Source organism: Anguilla rostrata, chromosome 11, assembly GCF_018555375.3.
Source record: "Anguilla rostrata isolate EN2019 chromosome 11, ASM1855537v3, whole genome shotgun sequence".
Lineage (NCBI taxonomy): Eukaryota > Metazoa > Chordata > Actinopteri > Anguilliformes > Anguillidae > Anguilla > Anguilla rostrata.
The window spans coordinates 26843618-26865749 of NC_057943.1; the positions used below are offsets into that span (position 1 = coordinate 26843618).

The 22132-nt window shown below is 48.8% G+C and overlaps 1 protein-coding gene across 6 annotated transcripts in view; it reads right to left on the reverse strand.

The window, feature by feature from the left end:
• Window positions 1–22132, reverse strand: part of tns2a (tensin 2a) — a 48512-nt gene that overhangs the window by 14334 nt on the left and 12046 nt on the right. For all 6 annotated transcript variants that reach the window (XM_064299090.1, XM_064299088.1, XM_064299086.1 and 3 more), the window contains exons 2-15: window positions 17079–17184; window positions 15904–15941; window positions 6521–6559; window positions 6317–6358; window positions 6137–6186; window positions 5520–5703; window positions 3816–3866; window positions 3139–3261; window positions 2810–2874; window positions 2605–2688; window positions 2118–2230; window positions 1241–1301; window positions 902–977; window positions 22–151 (exon numbers count right to left, since the gene is read on the reverse strand). In XM_064299090.1, the coding sequence (XP_064155160.1) occupies window positions 22–151; window positions 902–977; window positions 1241–1301; window positions 2118–2230; window positions 2605–2688; window positions 2810–2874; window positions 3139–3261; window positions 3816–3866; window positions 5520–5703; window positions 6137–6186; window positions 6317–6358; window positions 6521–6559; window positions 15904–15941; window positions 17079–17184 (1162 nt within the window). The remainder of the gene's footprint in view (window positions 1–21; window positions 152–901; window positions 978–1240; window positions 1302–2117; window positions 2231–2604; window positions 2689–2809; window positions 2875–3138; window positions 3262–3815; window positions 3867–5519; window positions 5704–6136; window positions 6187–6316; window positions 6359–6520; window positions 6560–15903; window positions 15942–17078; window positions 17185–22132) is intronic.

Below are 22132 nucleotides of genomic sequence, written 5' to 3' on the forward strand. Positions count from 1 at the left end.
CCCCTCTCTCCCCAGGTCTACCTGCACAGGCCTCGTCCAGCTCGTCCTTCCCGAACCACAGCTGTGCCCCGTGTATGGTGCAGGTGTGGAACTGGAGCCTGAAAACTGTGTCCCTCTCTGCCCGCAGAGCCTGTCGATGGTAACACTTCACCTGCAGGGGGCGTCAGAGAGAGTGAGCGGGAGAGAGAGAGAGGGAGGGAGGGACATTTGGACAACAACTATTTCAAAACAATAACATGTTCACAATAACACTAATAAACAAAAACAACCAAACAAAATAAAACAGCCATCATTATCAACTGAACACCAGAGTGCTTTTGAGCACCCAGATAATCACAAATTGTAGCAGGTTCCCTACCAGCTCATAGTAGGAGTATCCTACTCAAAATTGGTCAGAAACTAGGCCCTTAAACATTTCTACAATATCAACAGAGCCCATGTCCCTGATACAATTCTTCCTCGTCTTCCAGATAGCAAGTATCTGTGCCAGATAAATAATTAATGAGGACAATCTTTGGACTGGTCTTAAGTGTTAAGTGAGTATTTAAGTGAGTGAGTAAGTGAGAGAGAGAGAGAGACAGAGAGAGAGAGGCAGGGAGAATATCCATGATGTAGCTCTTGAGCACGCGGGGGTGCGTGTATGTGTGTGTGTGTGTGTGCTCATGCGGATGTGCGCGTGCGTATGTGTTTGTGTTTGAGTGTGTGTGTGTGTGTATTTGTGTGTGTGTGTATGTGCGTATGTGCTTGTGTGTATGTGTGTGTGTGTGTGTGCTGTGTGTGTGGTGGGTGTTATGTGTGTGTGTGTTGTGTGTGTGTGTGTGTGTGTGTGTGTGTGTGTGTGCTTGTGTGCTGCTGGCGTGTGTTCGTGTGAAACCCGGGGTAGCCGGGCGGACTCACTCACCATGATGTCCCCCTTCAGCAGCAGAGCGGGCTCGATGGTCACACACAGCCTCCGCGCCTCCGAGCCCTGCAGATCACTGAGCCACAACATACACACTTACCCACAATGCACTGCAAACATACACACTGCTCCAGCAATCTTACATCTCCACTATTTTTTTACACTCCTTTTGTATTTTGTGCTTTTCTCAGGCGTGAGGGAAAGCGTGAGGGTAACAGATAGCGAAGGGACCACAGCTTTGAAGGTGCCATGGCAGGGGACAGAACCCCAAACTACATGGGGGGGGGGCTTGCATCTGGCACCCCTGTGGAATTCAGCACATCAGTGACTTTAACTTACTAGATTCCAGAGGTGTACACAAGCTGCATGGACTGGTAGATCTTCAGGAAGGGGAAATAACCTAAATTAGAAAGACAGCGAGAAAAAGAGAGAGAGAGAGAGAGAGAGAGAGAGAGAGAGAGAGTGAGTGATAAGGACAGAGATGGGGGAGAGTGTAAACATGGTTATGATGTAGAGGAATGTGCTGACATTCCCTCTCTCCTCCTGTTTAAGATTAAAGATAATCAACACTGAGGAGAAAGCAACACACACACACACACACACACACAGCCAGAACGGACATGCACACGCACACACACACACACAAAATTAAATCCTTATGATGTACAATACAATCTCAGAGTGAATGTGCCATGAATTTTGAATATTTGAATATCTGTGCACGTGCACAATATTCGATTACCTCATCAACGTCATGGCAATCTGCCTGATCTGGAAATATTTGTAACCGTAAATTAACATTGATGGCATACTTAAAGCCAGAAACCACCCTCGGTTAAGTCATCAACAGTGTAAGCATCACACTGCAATTTAACGTACTGTATTTATGCATACATTGCATTCGTGCAGGTAATAATAGCCTTGTGTGCCAGTCTAGTTTTAATATCACTCACAATTCAGTTTCGCTAGAATTGTGAGTGATATTATATGGATAAACCAAACTGCACTCATATCAGCTAGCTTAGCAAGGTTACTGACATTAAATAAAAGTAAAATTTAAATTTAAATACTTGCTTAGACTATTGTTAGCTAGCATGCTCTCGCATTTGCATAATATAGTGAATAGATAATGTTAGCTATATTAAATAGTTAGCAGTCATTTTGAATTTGCCGTTGTATGTACTGTTGAAAGCTTTCACGCTGGGCTGAATCTTACCTCCATCAGACTGGAATTTTGGGAGAGTCGGGATGAGAACCTGGTGCAGGAAGAGGGGGCTGCTGTTCATCTTAATGGCCCCAGACAGGAGACCCCCAAAATAGTAGATATACCTGCAGACAGAGTGGGGTCCTGTAACATTACCCATTTTAATGAAAACAACCACAACGATACTTACAGCAAAATATATATAGTAACTTTCCAGAACCAAATGTTGCTTAACAAGGAGAAAACAAGGCAAACTGATTAGGACAGCACGTACAGAAAAGAGAACAGTACATATGCATAGAACACATGCAAATCAGTTGGACACCCAGATCATGCCTTCATATGATCTCACCCAGAGAAAGCATATAAGATGTAGAGAAAAAGCCAGGGACCCAGCACAGAGACAGACCAATGGACAAAGAGAAGAGAGACGGACAGACAGAAAGTCGAGAGATGGACAGAGAGGCAGAAAGGGGAGGGATAGAGAGACTGCTCCTACCTATTCTGAGAAGGCTGGAGAGCTGACGACACCTTATCCTCACAGAACTTCCTCATGGCCAGAGTGCTCAGAGCCTGGTCAGCCCTACACACACACACACACGCACACACGCACACACGCAAACAGCGCAACACAATTATAATCACACAATGGGTAAAGTGAGGATATACCTGTGCGATGACAGAAATAGAGAGAGGGGCGTTACCCTGCTGAGATCTTGCTGTAGTGCATGTAGGCAGCGATGATGACCCCAGTTTTGCCTTTGTTTCCCTGGGAAAGAAGAGCTCACTGAGCAGCAGGAAGTGTGATTGCAAATCTCATAAACATCATTACACCCACTGCTAATTCACTCTGCATTAACACAGAGGTGTGTCAGCCTAATCACCACAGCATTGACCAGCAGAGGTAACACTGAATATGAGTGAATAGCAGAAACATGATCTTCAGCACAGGAAGTCTCCATCGCCCCCCCACCGACACCCCCCGCCCCCAAACATGTGCCTGTTCTCTCTACCCTCACCCCTGACCCCTGACCTTGCAGTGCAGGACCACCACATGCTGGGGGTCGGAGGTCAGCCAGGTCTCCATGGCTTTGCACATGGCACAGATTTTATCAAGGGGCGGGGCGTGAAGATCAGGCCAGCCGAAATCATGGACCTGAGAGAGAGAGAGAGAGAGAGAGAGAGAGAGAGAGAGAGAGAGAGAGAGAGAGAGAGAGAGATATTAAGGGAGTGGAGGCAGAGGTGAAGGGGGTGGACAGAGGGACAAGAAAGGAATTTCGTTGGGCAATAACTCAAAAACAAATACATTTGGAAAAAAGCTGGACAAACAAGATAAAACACATCTATGGAGGCATAGAGATGAACAGAACCAGCAGAGATGGACATACTGACACGGGTACAGACATACTGACACGAGTACAGACATACTGACACAGGTACAGGCATACTGACACAGGTACAGACACACTGACACGAGTACAGACATACTGACAAAGGTACAGGCATACTGACACAGGCATACTGACAGGCAGGTTGATACAGAGATGGGCAGACATGCATGCAGATGGGTATTCAGAAGACAGTATTCAGATGTTATGAAGACAGTAAGACACACAGACACACATTAGAAGGCTGACGGATATGTACAGACAGTGAGAGACAGGGGTACTGACAGACATACTGACAGACATACGCGTGGAGTGACTTTACCTTGGGATTGAGACGCGTGATGTCATTCCGTCTCTCCGACAGGTTCAACAGCTGTGGGAACAGCAGGAGATCACTGATGACATTTCATAAATGTGGTTACATCCCACAGTACAAGCAAACACTTTAACAGTCACTGTGCTCATTTAAATCATTCATTTGTTGGAGGAAAATGAAAATCACATACAAGAAAAAAGGTTTTGACAATTCCGGCAGGTTCTGTTGAGTTTTGAGTAAAGTTCTAGATTTGTGCGGCTACAGTAAAGTACAGGTTTGGTTTGAGCGGCTACAGAATAACTAAAAATCTTGGTTTAAGTGGCTACAGGCAAACTATAGTTTGGTAATCTGACAATGCTGCCATTGTAGGTCTAATGTATATGAACACTGACATTGTGTATATTGTGTCAGCCATACTGGTGTGATGACCATCACCTTCATTTTAAATGTAAAGCAAACAGAAAAAATAGTTTCTGACCCCAAATCTGCATCTGACAACTCACCTACGGTTATCCAAAATGTGGACACAGCGCAAGCACATTCTCAGAAACATTTGGCCGTACATACTGATAGCAGCCTGCGCTAAAGTGCACACACACACAGTGCTTAACTCCAGAGTCCAACTACGCCTTTATATTCTGAGCAGGCCCAGGGTATTTGAAGTTCACCACAAAGTCACGCTCCATTTCCATCAGGCGGTCATAAGAAGCTTCGTAAGCAATGGCAGCGTAGGCTGGTGTGGAAATTTGATTGTCAGGCTAAAATTTAGCGCCTGGTACAGACAGCCATGCAGTTCCTGGGCGGTTACAGACTGTCCACGAAGGGATAATGATCAGACAGGCCGGGAGAATTATTTCAAACCTCTCCCACATACTCCACTCCACTCAACAGTTCTGTTTATGTACGTACAAATGTGCAGTAATATACATGCAACAGCACATTCTCAGCTACTCCATACTTTTCATTTAATGGTCTATGTTTGTTTTAGCATTGCACCTTATTTTGTAAACTTTACCTTTACTTTTTATGTATAACTGTGCAGTAGTATATATGCAACAGCACAGTCTCAACTTACTTAACACTCCATACTTTTCTACTTAATACTCCATACTTATTTAACATTGCATCTTATTTTGTAAACTTTACCTTCACTGTCAATATAATTTTTTTATGTACTTTGTTTTTGTTATTGATTGAGCAACTTGCATACTAATTGAGCAATTTGGCACAACAATTTCCTTCTGGATTTATATTCTTGTATAATTATCTTCTATCCAGCTTCTCCCCTCAGATGCTATAGGGCCTCTCAGTATAAGCTGAACAGATGCACTTTTTATCACCCTGTCAGTAAGTCCTTAACAACAGTAGATAAGGTCTAGGTGAGACCATGTGCATTATACTTTATAAATGAAATAAATTTGATTTTATTCAGATAAGAATAATGTATGATAGAGGCATGTGCAATGTTTGTTTATGTATCTGTCAGACAATATATGTACTGTATTTACAGAGTCGTGTTCAAGACTAAATTTCCCCTCGGGGACAATAAAGTAAATCTTGAAATCATGAAGTGGCTACAGGTAAATTATAGAGTTTGGGTTTTAAACAAAAAGCACTGGAGTTTTGTGTGGCTAGAGGGAGATTAAAGTGACTGCATGCAAACTAAAGGTAGAAGACTTGTGGACATGTGTCTGGAGGTTCGGGGCTGACCAGAAACTTCTCCTGGTGCTTGGACTTGAGCATGGCAGTGACTTCCTTGAGGTTGGCACGGTAACGCTGCTCCTCCAGCACGGGAGGGAAGAAGACGGAGATGATGCGCTCGGTGATGTAGGTCAGGTCAAAGTCATAGTGGCGCTCCATCACCCTGTCCATCACACGGTCCACACTGAAACTCCTGCATGGGCGAGGGGTGGGGTGGGGGTGAGGGGGGTTCAGGAGAGAATTAACTGAGAAAACAGCAAAGGAAGGAGAAAGAGAGAAACATGAAGGAGGTTTAGGGGAACTGGGAGGATGGAGAGAAATAAGTGACACAAGATAGGAATGAACAGAGAGAGAAAATCAAAGTGAGAGAGAAAAGAGTGGTAGATACAGAATAAAAATGCACTATTAGAAACACAGAAGAGGCAGACTGTGTGATATAGAAGAGAAAAAAAGAAATGGAAAGAGTGAGGAGAGGAGGGTGTTCAGCTGGAGTGATGTGGGGCAGTAGAACAGAGAGAGTGAGGCAGGGCAGTGGAACAGAGAGAGTGAGGCAGGGCAGTAGAAGAGAGACAGTGAGGCAGGGCAGTAGAACAGAGAGAGTGAGGGAGGGTAGTACAACATTGTACCTGGGCAGGGTGCTCCTCTGCTTGGTGTATGTGAGAGACTTGGTGGAGCCCTGGAGGGAGGGAGAGTACTCTGTCAAATTTAAATTGATTTCTGCACACTTCAGCAATATTTACAAATGAAAGAGAGGAGAGCGGAAGGCAGAAAGAGAGAGAGAGAGAGAGAGAGAGAGAGCAACTCACCAGGTGCTGGATGTGCCTGGAGGGGGCGGTGCCTCGCCTTTGCTATGAGAGGAAGAGAGACAGAAGAGAAGGATGTCAGGATGAAAGAATAAAACGCAGACCGTGACAACACAGAGACCCATGCCCCAAGCCCCCCCCCCCCACGATCCTCAGGCGAACCACACCTCACACAGACACTCATCAGGAAAGCACCAGCGGACTCACCAGGTCAGTGGAGGGGGCGGGAACACAGGCACCGGTTACCTGAAACAGAGCAAGACAGGGGGGTTCTGAAAATGCGCTCCAAACGGAGCAGCCTGCAAGGCAACCCACGCTGCCACCATTTTGGTTTCAGTCCATAGATGCTTTAATTTGGGAGGCATTGCCTAACCCTGCCAGCCAGCACTCTCACATTGGTTTCAACAGCTGTCACTCAACACCGGCTCGTTAACGCCCATTCCAGTGTGGCGCGGGTGTGAATAACACTGTCAGCAGACTGGCTACTGCAACATATTAATTACAGCCTGTTCTGCAAACACAAACATGACCTCTGCCCACCACAAACACACAGGAACACTGGCACACACACGTACCGTATGCAGGGACTGCTCGCTCACTCACACACACACACACACACACACACCCACGCACGCACGCACGCACGCACGCACACAGGCGTATGTACTGCGCTAAAAAATCCTTGACCTCCCCGTCAAGGCAGGAAGTGGGCAAGGCTGGCTGTAGTGGGGGGGGGGGGGATAAAAGAAAAAACTCTCTACCCATAACAGCCCAGGTTATGCAACCGCCCACCACACCAACCAGCCTTTTCAGCCCTCTCCCCCCCCCCCCATCCTGTCTGCATGTTGGTTCGAAGAGAAAAAAGAAACGCGATTTTGGTTTCTCCCTTCATAAAAAAGGGGCTGTGTCCACAGACCACGGGGGGCGGGGCCAGGCCTTGATTGGCGGTAAAACAATAGAGACTCCCGTTTCTCCAAACGAAACACAGCAGACAGGGTCTGTCATGCGGTCTGCACCTCAGACTTGTTAAGCTGTTCCAAGCGGCCTTTTGAAAAAAGCCTTAATGAGGTTCGAGCTGCACGCATAAAGTACATATGAAATCATTTGGCCCACGCCAGGCTGGGACCAGAGCTGTTAACGCCTCTCTCTGCCCCCCTCTTTCCCTCCCTCCAACTTTTCTTCTCTCTCCATTTCTTCATTTCCCTCCTCTCCAACTTTCCCCCTCTCCCGCTCTCCGAATTTCCCCTCCGGCTTCCTCCTCCCTCCCTCCCCCTTTCTGTTCTCTTCACTTGATCTTTCCCTCTCCCTCTCAATCTTCCCCTATACTCTCTTCCTTTCTCTTTCCCTCAGTCTTTCCTTTCTCTCCATTATTTTTTTCTTTCTCTCTCTTTCTCCCTCCCTCCACCCCCCTCCCTCGCTCTCTCTGTGTGAGGGGACCAGCGGAGGGGCAGTGAAACGCCAGAACAAACACGCCAGATTCCATCTCCCAGGCCAACCCTTACACAGAGCTTCCTGCAAACTGCCCCCACCCCTCTCTCTCACTCTCTCTCTCTCTCCCTCTCTCTTCCCCTCTCTCTCTCCCCCTCTCCCCTCTCTCTCTTCCCCAGGTATCCCAAGCACTGGGGCTGGAGTCTGACATATGAAACAGACCTTGCAGGGGGTTACAGAATGCACTTTTAAATAAGACTTGAAAGTAGACTTAGTCTGAGGCCCTAATGGAATCCAGCAGATGATCATTATCATCACTATTACCGTAGCGATACTGCTATAGGACCATATGTTGATACTGACACCATACTAACCCCATATAGTGATTCTGACACTATAGCGTTACACAGCCTCACAATGACACAGACTGTGTAGTAATGCAGGCCCTATAGCCATATAGAAAGATTTCCCAAAGGAAAAAGAATGGAAGGAGGCAGGATGAAAAAAGGAGTGCAGAGAGGTGGCACAGGGGCGGGAGAAGACGACAGACAGAGGGAGAGTTATGGTCCGGTGAAAAAACACAGGGCAGGAGTTATGGATAGTGGGAATAGAGGGAGAGAGAGATGAAGGGGAGGGGAGAGGGAGAGTTAGAGGGGGGAGGGAGGGAGGGATAGACAGACAGGGAGACAGGGAGACGGAGGGGTGGTGTTTATGCTCAGCCCGGCTGGTAAACAGCGTCGTTAGCCAGATAAGATGGAGCAGATCAAGGGAGGCACACGCTCTCTCGCTCTCTCCTTCCTCCCCGCCCCTCCTCCGCACTCTCGTGCCTGCGCCCCCCCTTCCTCTTGCAGTGGCGTAGATAACCCGTCCTTTGGGGCGCCCTGCAGCTGCTCCCCATCCCGTCAGCCGGACTCCCCAACACCGCCTGGCATTTTTGGTGTCCATCGCTTCTGGCATCCACCATAAAGTGCACATCCTGCATACAGTCTTCAGGCACCTTAAAGGAGTTCTTCAAGCTTCCTTTAAGCACATTCTACAGACTCGCCAGGCTCTTATCCTTAACATTGAAAGTTGTCTCCTTGCTGTCACAGCCGAAACATTCTAATTTGAAGCACATTCTGAAAACTCATTAAGGGATTGGGCCCAGGTTACAATTGTTTGACTAACAAACACACGCAATGCCTGACTACCTGCGAAAGGCTGGCACATCCAACTAAACACCAGTCTTGGGGTTAATTCTCAAAAACGTTTCCTAATTCAGAAAACCTAACATTTACTTAATGTTTGGACGTGCAGAAAAATGGCAAATAATAGCACAAAGTGTAAATCTGCCGATAGGTTCTGGTGATGCTGAACACTGTCTGAAACTAAATCAGCCAGGGTGCCGTAGCCCAGTAGTCTGGACCACAATGGCTGCCAGCGTGCGGTTTCAGTTTCCGCAACCTGCCAGTGTGATGCCAAAGCCCCCCAGGAAACTGGGCAGCGTGTTTCAGAGATGGCCGTCTGACCGACGGGTCCATACATTGCCCGCCTCAGGTCTGTCAGGACTCCATGCTCACCACTGTGCACATGAAATGGCCGCCAGTCATCCAAGCGGTCACATGACCATCTACTGACACGTGTGACTCCAGTCCTTCGGGGAACTCTGATTCAACCGGGATTACTGTGACAAGGCCAAACATCTGCTTTCAATCAGGAAACGCGCTCGGCACAGGACAAACCCTTCAGGACTCGCGCCGAACCATCTTTGTTTTTCCTCACTTAACAATGAAACTAGACGGGGAAAGAAAGGGGCACTGCATATAACCGCACCTCAACATGGTTAACATGCAGCTTTGCATTGTGGGAAAGCTGAATTAACTCAGCCATGCTTAGACAGCACCCTCCAGGAATCATTCCCCAAAAGGGGGAGTATCCCCCCCTCTGGGGAGTATCATCTGCTGAACTTCCTCCTTGGCTCAAGGCGAGATGTTTTTGGCCGAGTGAGCGAGGCGGGGGAAGGTTCTGGAACTCATCCATCCTTCGTTATATTCACTCTAAATGATGGATGCCCAGGATGAGGCGACGGGTCGATGGCCCGTCCGGGCCGAACTGTGTCCTGCTCCCGTTCGCAGCCCAAGTGGGGACGCCCACAAATGAGGCCAAGACACAGTTCCACCAGAAATGCGTACGGTGCGGAAACTGTTCCACCGATGCCAGAGTTACAAGCAATATTCAACTCCTACAACCAACACAATGAGTTCTGTACCACCTAAAATCTCCCCCGGGATTTAAGGTGGTAGAGATTTTAAGGCGGTCTGAGTAAGTTAGAGCAACACAAGGCACATTGCTGAGGCACATGCAGCGAGTGTCACATTCTTATCAGCAAACGCAGATAAGAATACGCACGGAGCAAAGAGGAAACGCAGTAATTAGTCGTCTCTCTCTCGCCGTGGAAACGGCTAAGGAAAGAGAGAGATAGGCCCTCGAGGCCTGGCGTGCGCATCGCTTCCTGGCTACCGGGACCCGCTACCACACGGCCAGAGTCAACAAGCACCACAACACCTCCCGCCACGGGAACAACTATCCAAACATCCTGACAAGGACAAACAGTGGAAAAATAAACCGGGACATCTACGACGGATATGCGCCAGAGACCGGCTGAGCTGAACGGGACGCTATTTTTAACAGCCCCAAGTCATTTTTTCCCCCCTTCTCTCTTTTTCTCAGGGGATTGGTCAGAATTGGACCTGAATGAACGCACACATAAATGTCCGGTCTTTGCACTCCAGCCAGACACCCCCCTCCCCTACCCTCGACATCCCAGAGAGTCGTGCCATTGCCATGACGCATCTGTCCACAACACACTCCACGTTCACGTCACAACCACCTCACAAACCACAGATGGCAGCAAATAACGATAAGTGCTCTCTCACAGAAGTGTCAGGTTGTGTCCGGCCAAGCTCGCGGTAAATACGGCAAGCTTCGGTCCCCCAGCAACATTTCCCTTGAAAAGCTCAGAAACCCACCCAGCTCTGCTGGACCAAAACACACCCAGGTCTGCTGGACAAAAGCACGCCCAGCTCTGCTGGACCAAAACACACCCTGGTCTGCTGGATAAAAGCACACCCAGCTCTGCTGGACAAAAACACACCCAGCTCTGCTGGACCAAAACCCACCCAGCTCTGCTGGACCAAAACACACCCAGCTCTGCTGGATAAAAGCACACCCAGCTCTGCTGGACAAAAGCACACCCAGCTCTGCTGGACCAAAACACACCCAGCTCTGCTGGACCAAAACACACCCAGCTCTGCTAGACCAAAACACACCCAGGTCTGCTGGATAAAAGCACACCCAGCTCTGCTGGACAAAAGCACACCCAGCTCTGCTGGACCAAAACACACCCAGCTCTGCTGGACAAAAGCACACTGAGCTCTGCTGGACCAAAACACACCCAGCTCTGCTGGACCAAAACACACCCAGCTCTGCTGGACGGCAGCAGGCCAGCGCCGCGCTTCTCCGGTTACACACTGGGCTCCAGACGGCGAGCGGCCGCAGCCAGAGCTCTCCCCGTCAGCACCTATTCAGCCGGCCCGCGCGCGCAGGAAGCGCAGCCTGGGACATCAACACCTCTTCACCTCATTCACACGTGTGGGGAACAAAGCCCGCGATGCTGCCTCATCCCAGCCACAAACGGTAACGCTGCCTCCCCCCCCCCACCCCCCAGATTCCAGCCATCGTTGAAGTCCTCGGCCTTCCATTCTGGAGATGCTTAAGAACCACAATGCTGGTCTACTCCTCACAACCCCCTCCCTCCCTCTCTCTCACTCTCTCTCTCTCTCTCATCTGCCAACTGATTACTTTTATTTTGGGCCATGCAAAAATGGTGGTGTGCGTATATCAACAGGAAGAAAACGACAGAGCAGAAAGAAGAGCTAAGATGGTGCAGGCTACAGCAATATTTATTATTATTATTATTATTATTATTATTATTATCCTTTATTTAACCAGGAAGGTCCCATTGAGATACAATATCTCTTCTGCCAGGGAGTCCTGGTCAAAATGGCAGCAGGAAAATATGGTTTGTATGGTTTGTTAATATTTGTGGAAGCCTTTGGGTGACTCTTGATAGTGCTTTTTAACCTTTTTCATTTTGCCTTTATGCGTTTATGTTATACCTTTCTTTTTTTGTCTTGTTCTTCTTGATAATTGTACTTTTTTGATTTGTTGGGTGTGCATGTCGTGCCCCGATACTAGTTAAATAAAGGGAGTTGTTAAAATTCCATTTTCTCTCTCTCTCAGACAGGGGCTTCCCACACTTTTTCCACACAGTCTAAACAGTTCCAGTTTCTAACAGCGTCATCCCAGGGGTGAACATAACCCCCTCTGAGCCCCACACTTTCCTTTGGGGAGGGGGGGGGGGTGGCTGCCTGCTTTAATTATACTGACAGAACCCCAATTGACACAAAGCCAGCTGCCACTTCCATTTTTATCAATGGTCAACAGAACAACCCGCGTTGTTCTTCTAGAATTACGACTATTTCTTGTAACACAATTTGCACTTAATTTATAGTATCAAGGAATACCGACACAGGCTGCAACTGTCCATGTGATTGGTCTGTGAGAAGCAGCACCATAGCAAAAGCTACCATTAGAGAAGGATTCTAGCAGAGAATTAACACACTCCTTACAAAAACAGCACTAACACACTGTACAGAGACAGTGCTAACACTCTGTACAGAGAAGAGTGCTAACACACTCCGTACAAAGACAGCACTAACACACTCCATAGAGAGCCTGTGCTAACATATACATGCAGATACCCAACAGCCAGAACAAGAGAGGAGGGGTTGAGTGCTTGTTAGCTCCTACAAACACAAACTTACATTCTATGTAGGGTGGACATGTTAGTGCTGTGGGGCTTGTCAGAGGTTGGAATAGGATAGGACCCAGCTGTACCCTCACCCCCAACAACCCCCCCCCCCCCCCCACGTCCCACATCCTTTACACTCTCCTCTGTGGTTTCCCTGCAACCCTACAACGATCCATCACTGCTCCAGGGAGAGAGGTGCCTGTGTCTGCATGTGTTTGTGTGTGTGTGTGGATGTGTGTGTGTGCGTGCATGCGTGTGCATGTGTGTGTGTGTGTGTGTGTGTGTGTTGGGTGTGTGCGTGTGTGCGTGTGCATGTGTGTGTGTGTGTGTGCGTGTGTGCGTGTGCCTGCATGCTTGTGTGTGTCTGTGTGCGCATTTCCTTGTTCCCAGAATAACGGAAATGATCTTTTGGGCACTTGGTCATCCTGTCCCCAGCTACATTCCCAGACCCTTAATCCTCTCTTCCCCCCACTTCCTCATGGCCCTAATTTTCCACTCCGCCACGCAGACACAGGAAAAAAAGCTCCAGGATCACCAGCGCGGTCGCTGGACCCGCCCCCCCCTGCCGGCCCCCGGTCATGTGAGCAACATCGTCACATGAGCCGCCGCCGCGGGGGTGTGACGGCGAGCGCAGGTCACGGTCGCTCTTTCGGTGAACGACCTCTGGGGAAACCGCGGCGGGGTTTTCCCCCTGGCGGGAAGCGCGGGAAAGCGACGGGCGCCGCTGCTCTCCGGGGTAAACCCGAGGGTCTCCCCCCCTCCCAGAAAAGATCAAAAGACCCTCAGTGAAGTAGAAATGTGTTACAGATGCAAAATGTTAGAGGTCTTCAGTGCCTTCAAGGTCATTTTCAGCAATATTTAGCAGCAAACATCGGTCTGAAGTACAGGACAGTTTCACCCGAGTATAAAGGCTCAAAAATGTTTCCAACTTTTGAGTTGGGAAAAAACTCATTACTGTTACATTTGTGGTGAAGTGCTCAGGGTGTTGATCAAAGCCCAAACCCCTAAGACCTGTCAACATCCATGACTTCAGCTCCACTGAAGGACTTCAGGGAAACAGCACATGGAGCAAACTCAAAACTCCCCTCGCTCTAGCTCTCTCTCTTACACACACACACAAGCGCATGCATGCATACGCACGCACACACACAGCTCTGAAAGAGTATGTGCCCCTCCTGCTTATGTCTGATTTCATGGCAAATTTTGAAACAGCCCAAGTCCTTGTATTGATAAAAGGCGATGGGATAGAGCAAACAACACTAAAAGTCACCCAAAATCAGCCATTTAATATCTCCGTGAGAAAAACTATCCCCATTACCCAAAACTGACCTCATAGACCCAATGCTGACCTGACAACACTGACCTCACAAACCTCGCCCGGCCCTATATCATTGACCTCACAGAACTAACACTGACCTCACATACCCAACGCCGACCTCAGACCAATGCGGATCTCCACAGCGACCCCACAGTAACTCTCGCCGCGCTCACAGAGGCCTTATGAGAACACATACTGGCTCTGCCACAACTTCCATTGGATTGGACACACAACTGGGGCTGCCTTTACCGTCAGCTTTGTACTTTCAGGTTCTTGACTTTGGCCAATATCTGAGAGGATCTGGTTAGAAAGTCCAAGCCACAAAGTATGTTTACGCATCCAAGGTTCTTGTTGTCAGGACAACAGAGTTGCTGTTGTGTTGCCCTGACGCAGACTTTGTAACACGGTCCTTCTGGGAAAGAGAAAGAGGAGGGGTGGGGGCCACTGACAGCACAATTATTATTAAGGAGGTCGGGCGGGGGGGGGTTTGGATTGTGCATGCAATGGTGTGGAAATCACAGAAAACGCACTGAAGACAGGGATGCCAAAACCGCCTCTTTCCTTCTGTGGAGTAAGTGTGGGGCTGGGAGGTCCTGTGTGTTTTGCTGGTTACCATGACTGGTTCTGGAGGAAAAGACGGGGTCAGGCGGTCCAGGGATGACAACTGGGGGGGGGGTGGGGGGGTTGCTGCAGGGGGAGGAGGGGGGGTGGGTCAGCTCTGCTTAGCGGTAAAATGCCTCTCTCCTTGAGCCCAGAGATGGCTCTAAAGTCCACGCAGGAGCGCTCTGGGATTTTCCGCAAACTCTTTCGGAAGAAGCCAAGCGCACGTACGAACCTACGTACAACTTACGTAGTCAAGTGATGATACTCACAGTAAAAAAAAAAAAAAAAACATATGAAGAGTTCACAATGTAAGAAAACCAATTCTGTTAAGGAGCGTTTTATTGAGTAAACGTAACTGCGGCCCGCCTCAGCCCCTCTCCCGACTGCCTCTCCGCTCTCTCCGCGCCTGTGAGTCACGCCGCAGCTGCGGGGGAGATGACTACATTGAGCGCCAGCCCATTGGCTTTGGCCAGAAGGGTGGCCCAATTAGCGGCTCTTGTTCATCGGCTATTTGGTTTCTGAGTCGGAGACACGGCGGCCGAGCCAAGAGAGAAGAAACGAGGAGCGCTTCCCAGAAGCGCCGCTTCTGAGGCGAGGGCGCGGCGTCAGATTTGGGCGGCGCTCCAACGACGCAAGTCCCCCGTGCTCCTTCACCAAACGCAACCCCTGCACTCACTTTCCCCCATCGGCCTGAAATCAGCTTGGGATGGGCGGGGGGTTCGTGAGACAGATCAGGGTGTAGGAGTTGAGGGCCGAACATGAATCGGAGTGCACAGCAGGAGAGGCTCGAGCTGAGCCCAGGGAAAGAGAGAAAAGCCCCTCACATTAAAATGTACTTAACAAATCCCGCCTCTGACACCGGCCCAGCAGTCCTTCAGTGGCACCGGGCCTAACCCCCTCCACAGCCCCAGCCAAACCCCGGCTGCATGGAACCCTGGCCTCCTTCCAGGCAGTATCAATAACCCGCACACCCCCTCCCCCCCTCCCCCCTCCCCTTCCGTGTTATGTAAATGCGGCTTGGCGTGTCACAGGCCCGGCGCCCCCTTGCCAAGCCCCTCCGTGCCAGACATGGCAGCCACTGCTGCTTCAATAGAGCCTTCAGGAGCCCTGAGCGCACTGATGGGCGTGGCCCGACTGCATGAATGGAACACAGTGATGGCAGCCCTGGCAGCAGCCTGAAAGCAGCCTGAATCAGCCAGAGAGAGCCTGAATCCGCAGGAGAGAGCCTGAATCAGCCTGAAAAGGCTGAATCTGTCAAAAAGAGCCTGAATTAATCAGAAAGAGCCTGAATCAGCAGGAGAGAATCTGACACAGCCTAAAACAGAGGGCCTGGAAAAAGCATGTATGCATAAATCCCACAGGTAGAGCATAACTACAACTGATCCTTACCTTTATTTCACATTTCTTGTGGGTTGCCGTTTTACACACTGCAGAGAGAAAGAGAAAGAGAGAGACAGAAAGAGGTGAAGAGGGTGGAGAGAGGGACAAAAGGGAATTAAACATGACGGAGGCAATCTTACCTTACTCTCGTAGACTAAGCTGCTATTTGGTAATATGCAGAGAACATAATGCAGAGAAATGTTTTTTAAATGTTTGACATTGTATACGCCCACCAGACATAAGACAGTGAACTACCTCCTAAGTGAACAAAAGTGTCTGCGAGCTGAATTGACAGGTTACATGAAGACTAGCGCAGTCCCACGTGTATGGTGTAAATTGTGTGACACGAGCCAACTGACATTTAATATAGTAAATTCAAATGTGTATTTCATAATTTGAATTTGTACGTAAAGTTTCGAATGCTGTGAATGCTGTGATTTGAATCCAAATTGCAAAAACTTCATCTTGTTTGGATCCCCTTGATGGATCCCCAGTTTTTTTCAGTATTCAGTTTCAGTTCAGTTAAATGCATAATTCAGAATTGACCTGAACAGAAACTGAATACTGAAAATTTTAATTTCAAGGGGATCCATACAAGTTCAAGTTTTTGAAATTTGGATTCAAATCACAGCATTTTAAAACCATGCATACAAATTCAAATTATGAAATATAAATTCAATGTAATCAAATTCAGTTTAATTTCCTTTAAAAATCCATTGTCTGGTGGCACAAGATTTACAACATGCAGGTGTTATATTACAAAGTAGGCACTGTATCCCATGTGCTGAATCATTCTTTCAGTCCTGAGTGTTGAGAGACATGTGGAGTTCGGTGTTGAGTTCGAAGTTGAGTCTGGTGTTTAGCCAGGTTTTGAGGCTCAGATGGTGTTGGGTCTAGTATTAGGTGTCACGTACTAGGTGCTGGGTTAAATATTGGGTCAGGTGTTAGGCGTTGGGCCAATAATTAAAGGGTTGGGTTGATGTTGGTTTGGGTGCTGGGTCAGATCTTGGGTTGAGTACTAGGGGTTGAGTTGGGTTGGGTGTTAGGTGCTGAATTGGGGGACACTGGTGGGTGTCGGGCCGTGGGTCGGGTGTTGGGTGTCGGGCCGATGGGTCAAGCATCGGGTGTCGGGGTGGGTGGAGGACAGAATGTTGAGTGTTTGTTCAGGTAGTGGAAGGGCTCACCTCGGCAGAAAGAGCCCAGGTTCTCGATGCTCTGTCTGCAAACTCCACACTGGCGCTTCTTCTTAAAGGACTTCTCTTTGAAGGAGTGGGGCTCACCCTTCCCAGGCTGGAAAACAAACACAGAAACAAAGGTGAGCTTTTACTTTTTTCCCTTTCCCTCTTCGCTTCCCTTTCTCTCCCCCTCTGCCTCTGTCTATTTCTGTCTCCGTCTCTCCATTTATCCTTCACTTCTCCTCCGGTTTAGGGAGATTTCAGGAAGTGAAAGGGAAGGACTTGTATGCAGTGTGCCTCAACGTCAGGCAGTGTGCATTAAGGACAGCTTTGCAGGATAAAAGGAGCACCAGTGGCAGGATGAGCTGGGTGGCCACACAATGGCAGGGTAGAGGTAGAGGGTGTTATACGGTCCCTCATCCCCAAGATACTGCATGTAGCTGTGGGCGCTAATGCATTTGTGCATGACAGGAAATGGCGTCGCACCTTTTTGCAGCTTGTGAGAGGTCAAGACTGTAACCATTATTGAGAACAGCGTGTTTGTGGCTGGGGGTGATCTTCTCTGTGGGGGAGTATGTCTGTGGACCAAGGGGCACACACAGGAACACACTGCGGGTTGGTGCGGCCACAGAGACACTGTAAGTGGTTAGGACGCATGTATCTGTGCCCCTTTAAGGTAGAATTTGAGCATTTTAAAATGATGCATGACAGGGCAACATATAAAAGAATGTGGTGTACCGGGTGGGCTATTTGTGTGGTAAATGCAGACGGAGACATGTTTAGGATGAGTGTGATGGTTGGGCATTATTGTTTTTTCTCTTTTCGTTGTTTCTGGCAGGGTAGGCAAGGGAGATCTGGGTTTGTAAATATGACGTTGGGGTAGGTTTTAAGGCAACTGTGGAAAGTTTTTGTGTTTCAATAAAGGAAAGTCAAAAGTCCCTCGGTCTCGCTCGCTCACTCACTCTGGTTCTCTGGATTCAGACATCCAGGCAGATTATCAGCATTATCAGACCGGGCAGCTGCAGGCCCTGATTATGTAACTCCACTCAGAGCTAATCCCGGCGTAGCCTACACCTGCATAATGACACACCGGCAGCGGAGTGCCATTATCCCAAATCAGCACGGCACACGCACTCTCCCACACGCATGAGAATGCACGACCCGCTAAACACGCGTGTACATGCACATACACACCTGCAAGCACACGCTCACACACGTGCACACACGCTCACACACGTGCACACAGGCACGGCCATGTACACACACGAGGAACACTCGCGCACACACACAGATCTGAGAGACGATCGAGAGAACCTCCAGCGCCTGCACCACACAAATTCACTAGCCCGACTCGAGCCCCATACCTCTCGGGTGAGTCACGGACAACAGCGCACTCAGAAACACACGGACACAGACAGTTACACACTCCAGACACACAGAAGGCAGAGATTGCCTCTAAGCCCTTCTTACATCATGACTCAGCCATGAAGATCTCTATAAAAACTGCAACAGGATTAGCCAAAACAAAATGAGCAATTTGTTTTTTGTTTTTTTTTCTAATGCTCTCATTAAAATGTCAGTGGAACACTGAAAACCAGGTGGATGGTAGAGATTGTACCAGCTTTTATAAACCACGGAAAACAGAGACACAGAAACTGGGTCCCTCGCAGGTTTACATTATGCTCTTTCTAGTACAGGGGAAATGTTTGTACAGCTGGCACTACAACCGGAGCAAGACAGCACTAAGGGACATATTTACATGTAACACCAACACTGGGGACACATTCACCCACAACAGTAACACTGGTGATACATTTACCCACAACCCTAACTCTGGGGACACATTTAACCGCAACACTGACACAGAGGACATATTATTTACCCTCAATACTATCACCGGGGACCCATTAACCCGCGATATTAACAACTGGGTATCAAAGAACTACACTGTAAATGCCGACTTCTCTCATATTTTTCCAGCGTACAATGACTTCAGTGGGAAAAAGCACAGCGGCCTAAAATGGGAAAGGGCACGGTGCTGCACCTTAAGGCCAGGCTGTAAATCAGCAACACAGAGCTCCACTAACGCGCACATAGCTGCGCGGCTACATCACAAGAGCGTCCCACAGAAGTGGGAGCGCAGATAAACACCCCGCCCGGCGGGGGCGGCTCCGCGCCCAACGCGCTCGCTAAGCACCGACGGCCCGCTCCTGGAGCGGGGCCCGCGAGTCTGGACCGTCGGCGCGAGAAAAAACGGCTTCTGGAACGGGCTCTGCTGACGGGCGCGGAGACAACTGCCACATGTCCTCGCGCTCTCGCACAGACAGATGATTTTTATTCAGGTCCTCAGGATGAGATTTGAGAAAAACAGAGTCGTTTCTCAGTTAGGTACACTCTGTCTACATGCGAGCTGTATGAAAAGTAGCATCTGGTGTCGGGTGGGGGAAGGGCATTTGAAACAAAAAGGCAGATAAACATTCAGCGTAGTCACCACGTTCCAAAGGACCCTGTGACAAAAGTTACGCGCGCCGGATAAAAGTGTCCCTCTGGCTCTCGGGGTTCCGCTGTGAAAGGATCCATTTTGAGTTAATGAGGCCTGATTAGCTCCCATTAGTTCATAAGCTTTTGCACAAGACGGATGCTGGGGCTGACCCACAGCGCTTGGGCCGGTCGCTCTGAAAAACGAACCTGCTCACGCTACGGCAGACTAGCTCAAGGCCTCCTGTCTGTGCATTCTGCAGTGAATCTGCAGACATCTCCAAGTCCATCATCAACACCACCAATCCAGGTCACAATTCCAATATGTGTATATATATATATATATAGCTATATATATATATATCTCATGTAAAATATAATCAAAAACTATCAAACTCCTTCAAAAGACTGACTCCAAATGCGTTAAAAGTATCAGACAGCTTACCGAGTCTTCAGCTAGGCATGTACTGCTGAAGCCAGGACCAGAATCCAAATTTGCCGGACATCACCACAGCGCATGCAACACCTTTGATACCCCGGATCTCAACACAAAACCTTCACGACCCTCCTACGGGTGGCTACGGCGCCACACAACCTGCCCCCCCACCCCAACCCCCCCACCTCCCTGGGCGCAAACCCTCGGCGCAGGCCCCGCCCCCTGGCCCCGCCCCCTGGCCACGAGCCGTTATTGACTTAAGCGGCGGGGAACAGGACGCACACTGTGAGCCCTGTTCTCATATTTTTAGCTGCCTGACGCACTTCTGGGACTCAAAGGACCTTTAAAAGTCTCCCTCCCCCCTTTCGTTCCCATCCCCGAAGCAAAGAACAGAGGCGATATTGAAGGAGGGAGGAGCCAGTCAAAATTCATCCAGCCACTCCTCCCTCCCTCCCTCTCCCTCCTTTTTCCAACTCCCAAAAATACTCTATCAGAAAGACTGAGTACAATATGCTTCGCTAGGCTGGAAATAACCATTCCGGTTGCTTGAGCACATGCTGCTACACAGCTACACATTACCGCATTGGCGATGGATGCTTCAATAGTTGGCCGATTCGATAGAGAGGGGTGATTTGATAGCGGAGAGGGGTGATTCAACAAAGGGGTGGGGTGATTTGATAGAGGAGCGGTGTGATTTTGACAATGGGGAGGGGTGATTTGATAGTGGAAAGGGGGGTTTTGATAGAGGAGAAGGGTGATTTGATAGTAGGCAGGGATGATTCAATAGTGGAATGAAGTCATTCGATAGGAGGATATGATAGAGGGGAGGGGTGATTCTGTAGTGGGGAGCGATGATTTGATTGTGGGACGTCTTTCCCTCTCCGACACACGTGTGCTGTCTGTTTAGGATGCTGGAGTAGGCCTACATTATGGAGTTGACAGAACTTTATCCTATGCTTCTTGGGTAAGGAAAAGTGACTGAGAACACAAATATAATTACTATTGAAGGCAATGTGGGCATCTGACAACTATATAATTGCATGCTTCTCCTGTTTGCCCAATTATATAAAAGGGGTGTGATGGAAAGTGACAGAGAATAAACTCCTATGTGTGTGTTTATATGAGAGAGTGAATGTGTGCGAGTGCGCATGTGCGAAAAAGAGTTTGTGTGTGTGGTTGAGAGACAACAAGTGTGTGGGTGTGCATTTGTGTGTATATATAGAGAACAAGCATGGGTGTGTGTGTGTGTATTTATTTATTAGAGAGAGAACAAGCATGTGTGTGTGTGTGTGTGTGTGCTTATTTATTAGAGAGACAACAAGCGTGTGTGTGTGTGTGTGTGTGTATTTATTTATTAGAGAGAGAACAAGCATATCTGTGTGTGTGTGTGTGCTTCCTCCCTCCACTGGGGTGGGACACGAGAAGAGAACAGAGACTCCCTGTTCCAGCAGTGATCTCAGGACTGGAGCGTGGAGCTATTACACATTTCCTGCCAGCCTGCCTCCCCATTTACCCCCCCCCCACCCCCCCACAGCTACACTGGACACACCCCCCATTTACCCCCCCACCCAGCTACATTGGACACACCCCCGAATTATCCCTACACACCTCCATTTTGAGTTAAGCTCCGCCCCCTGGCCCAGCAAACAACTCTGTTCTCTTCTTCTGTTGTTTTAAAACTTCCCAAAGATGATGACAAAGTCGCAGAAGATGAAGACTCATGATGGGCCGCACAATAGAGGCCGTCGCTATCGCATTAAAATAGGAAGGAAACAAGCAGCATTATCGCCCGACCAATAAAACACGGTTTCCTACCTCACCTCCGACATGGAAGACAGCTGTATTGTTGAAACGTCCTTGGATGTGACAGTGGGAAACTCTACAAAATTAGCTCCTGTAATGACTCCTACAACACTGGCATACTCCCTACAGCACGCACACAGACCACCACACACGCAAATACCCTGTAATACACATACACACCCTACGACAAGAGAGCTTCCACACAAATATGCACGCTCACACAAACACACACTCCATTGCCAGGCTATTGATCTTGGTATCCTGTCACTATTCTGGAACTGCCAGAACAGCCATGCCACAGGGTGACTGTCACTACCTGGACACAAATGGCTTTGTCATCTAAATT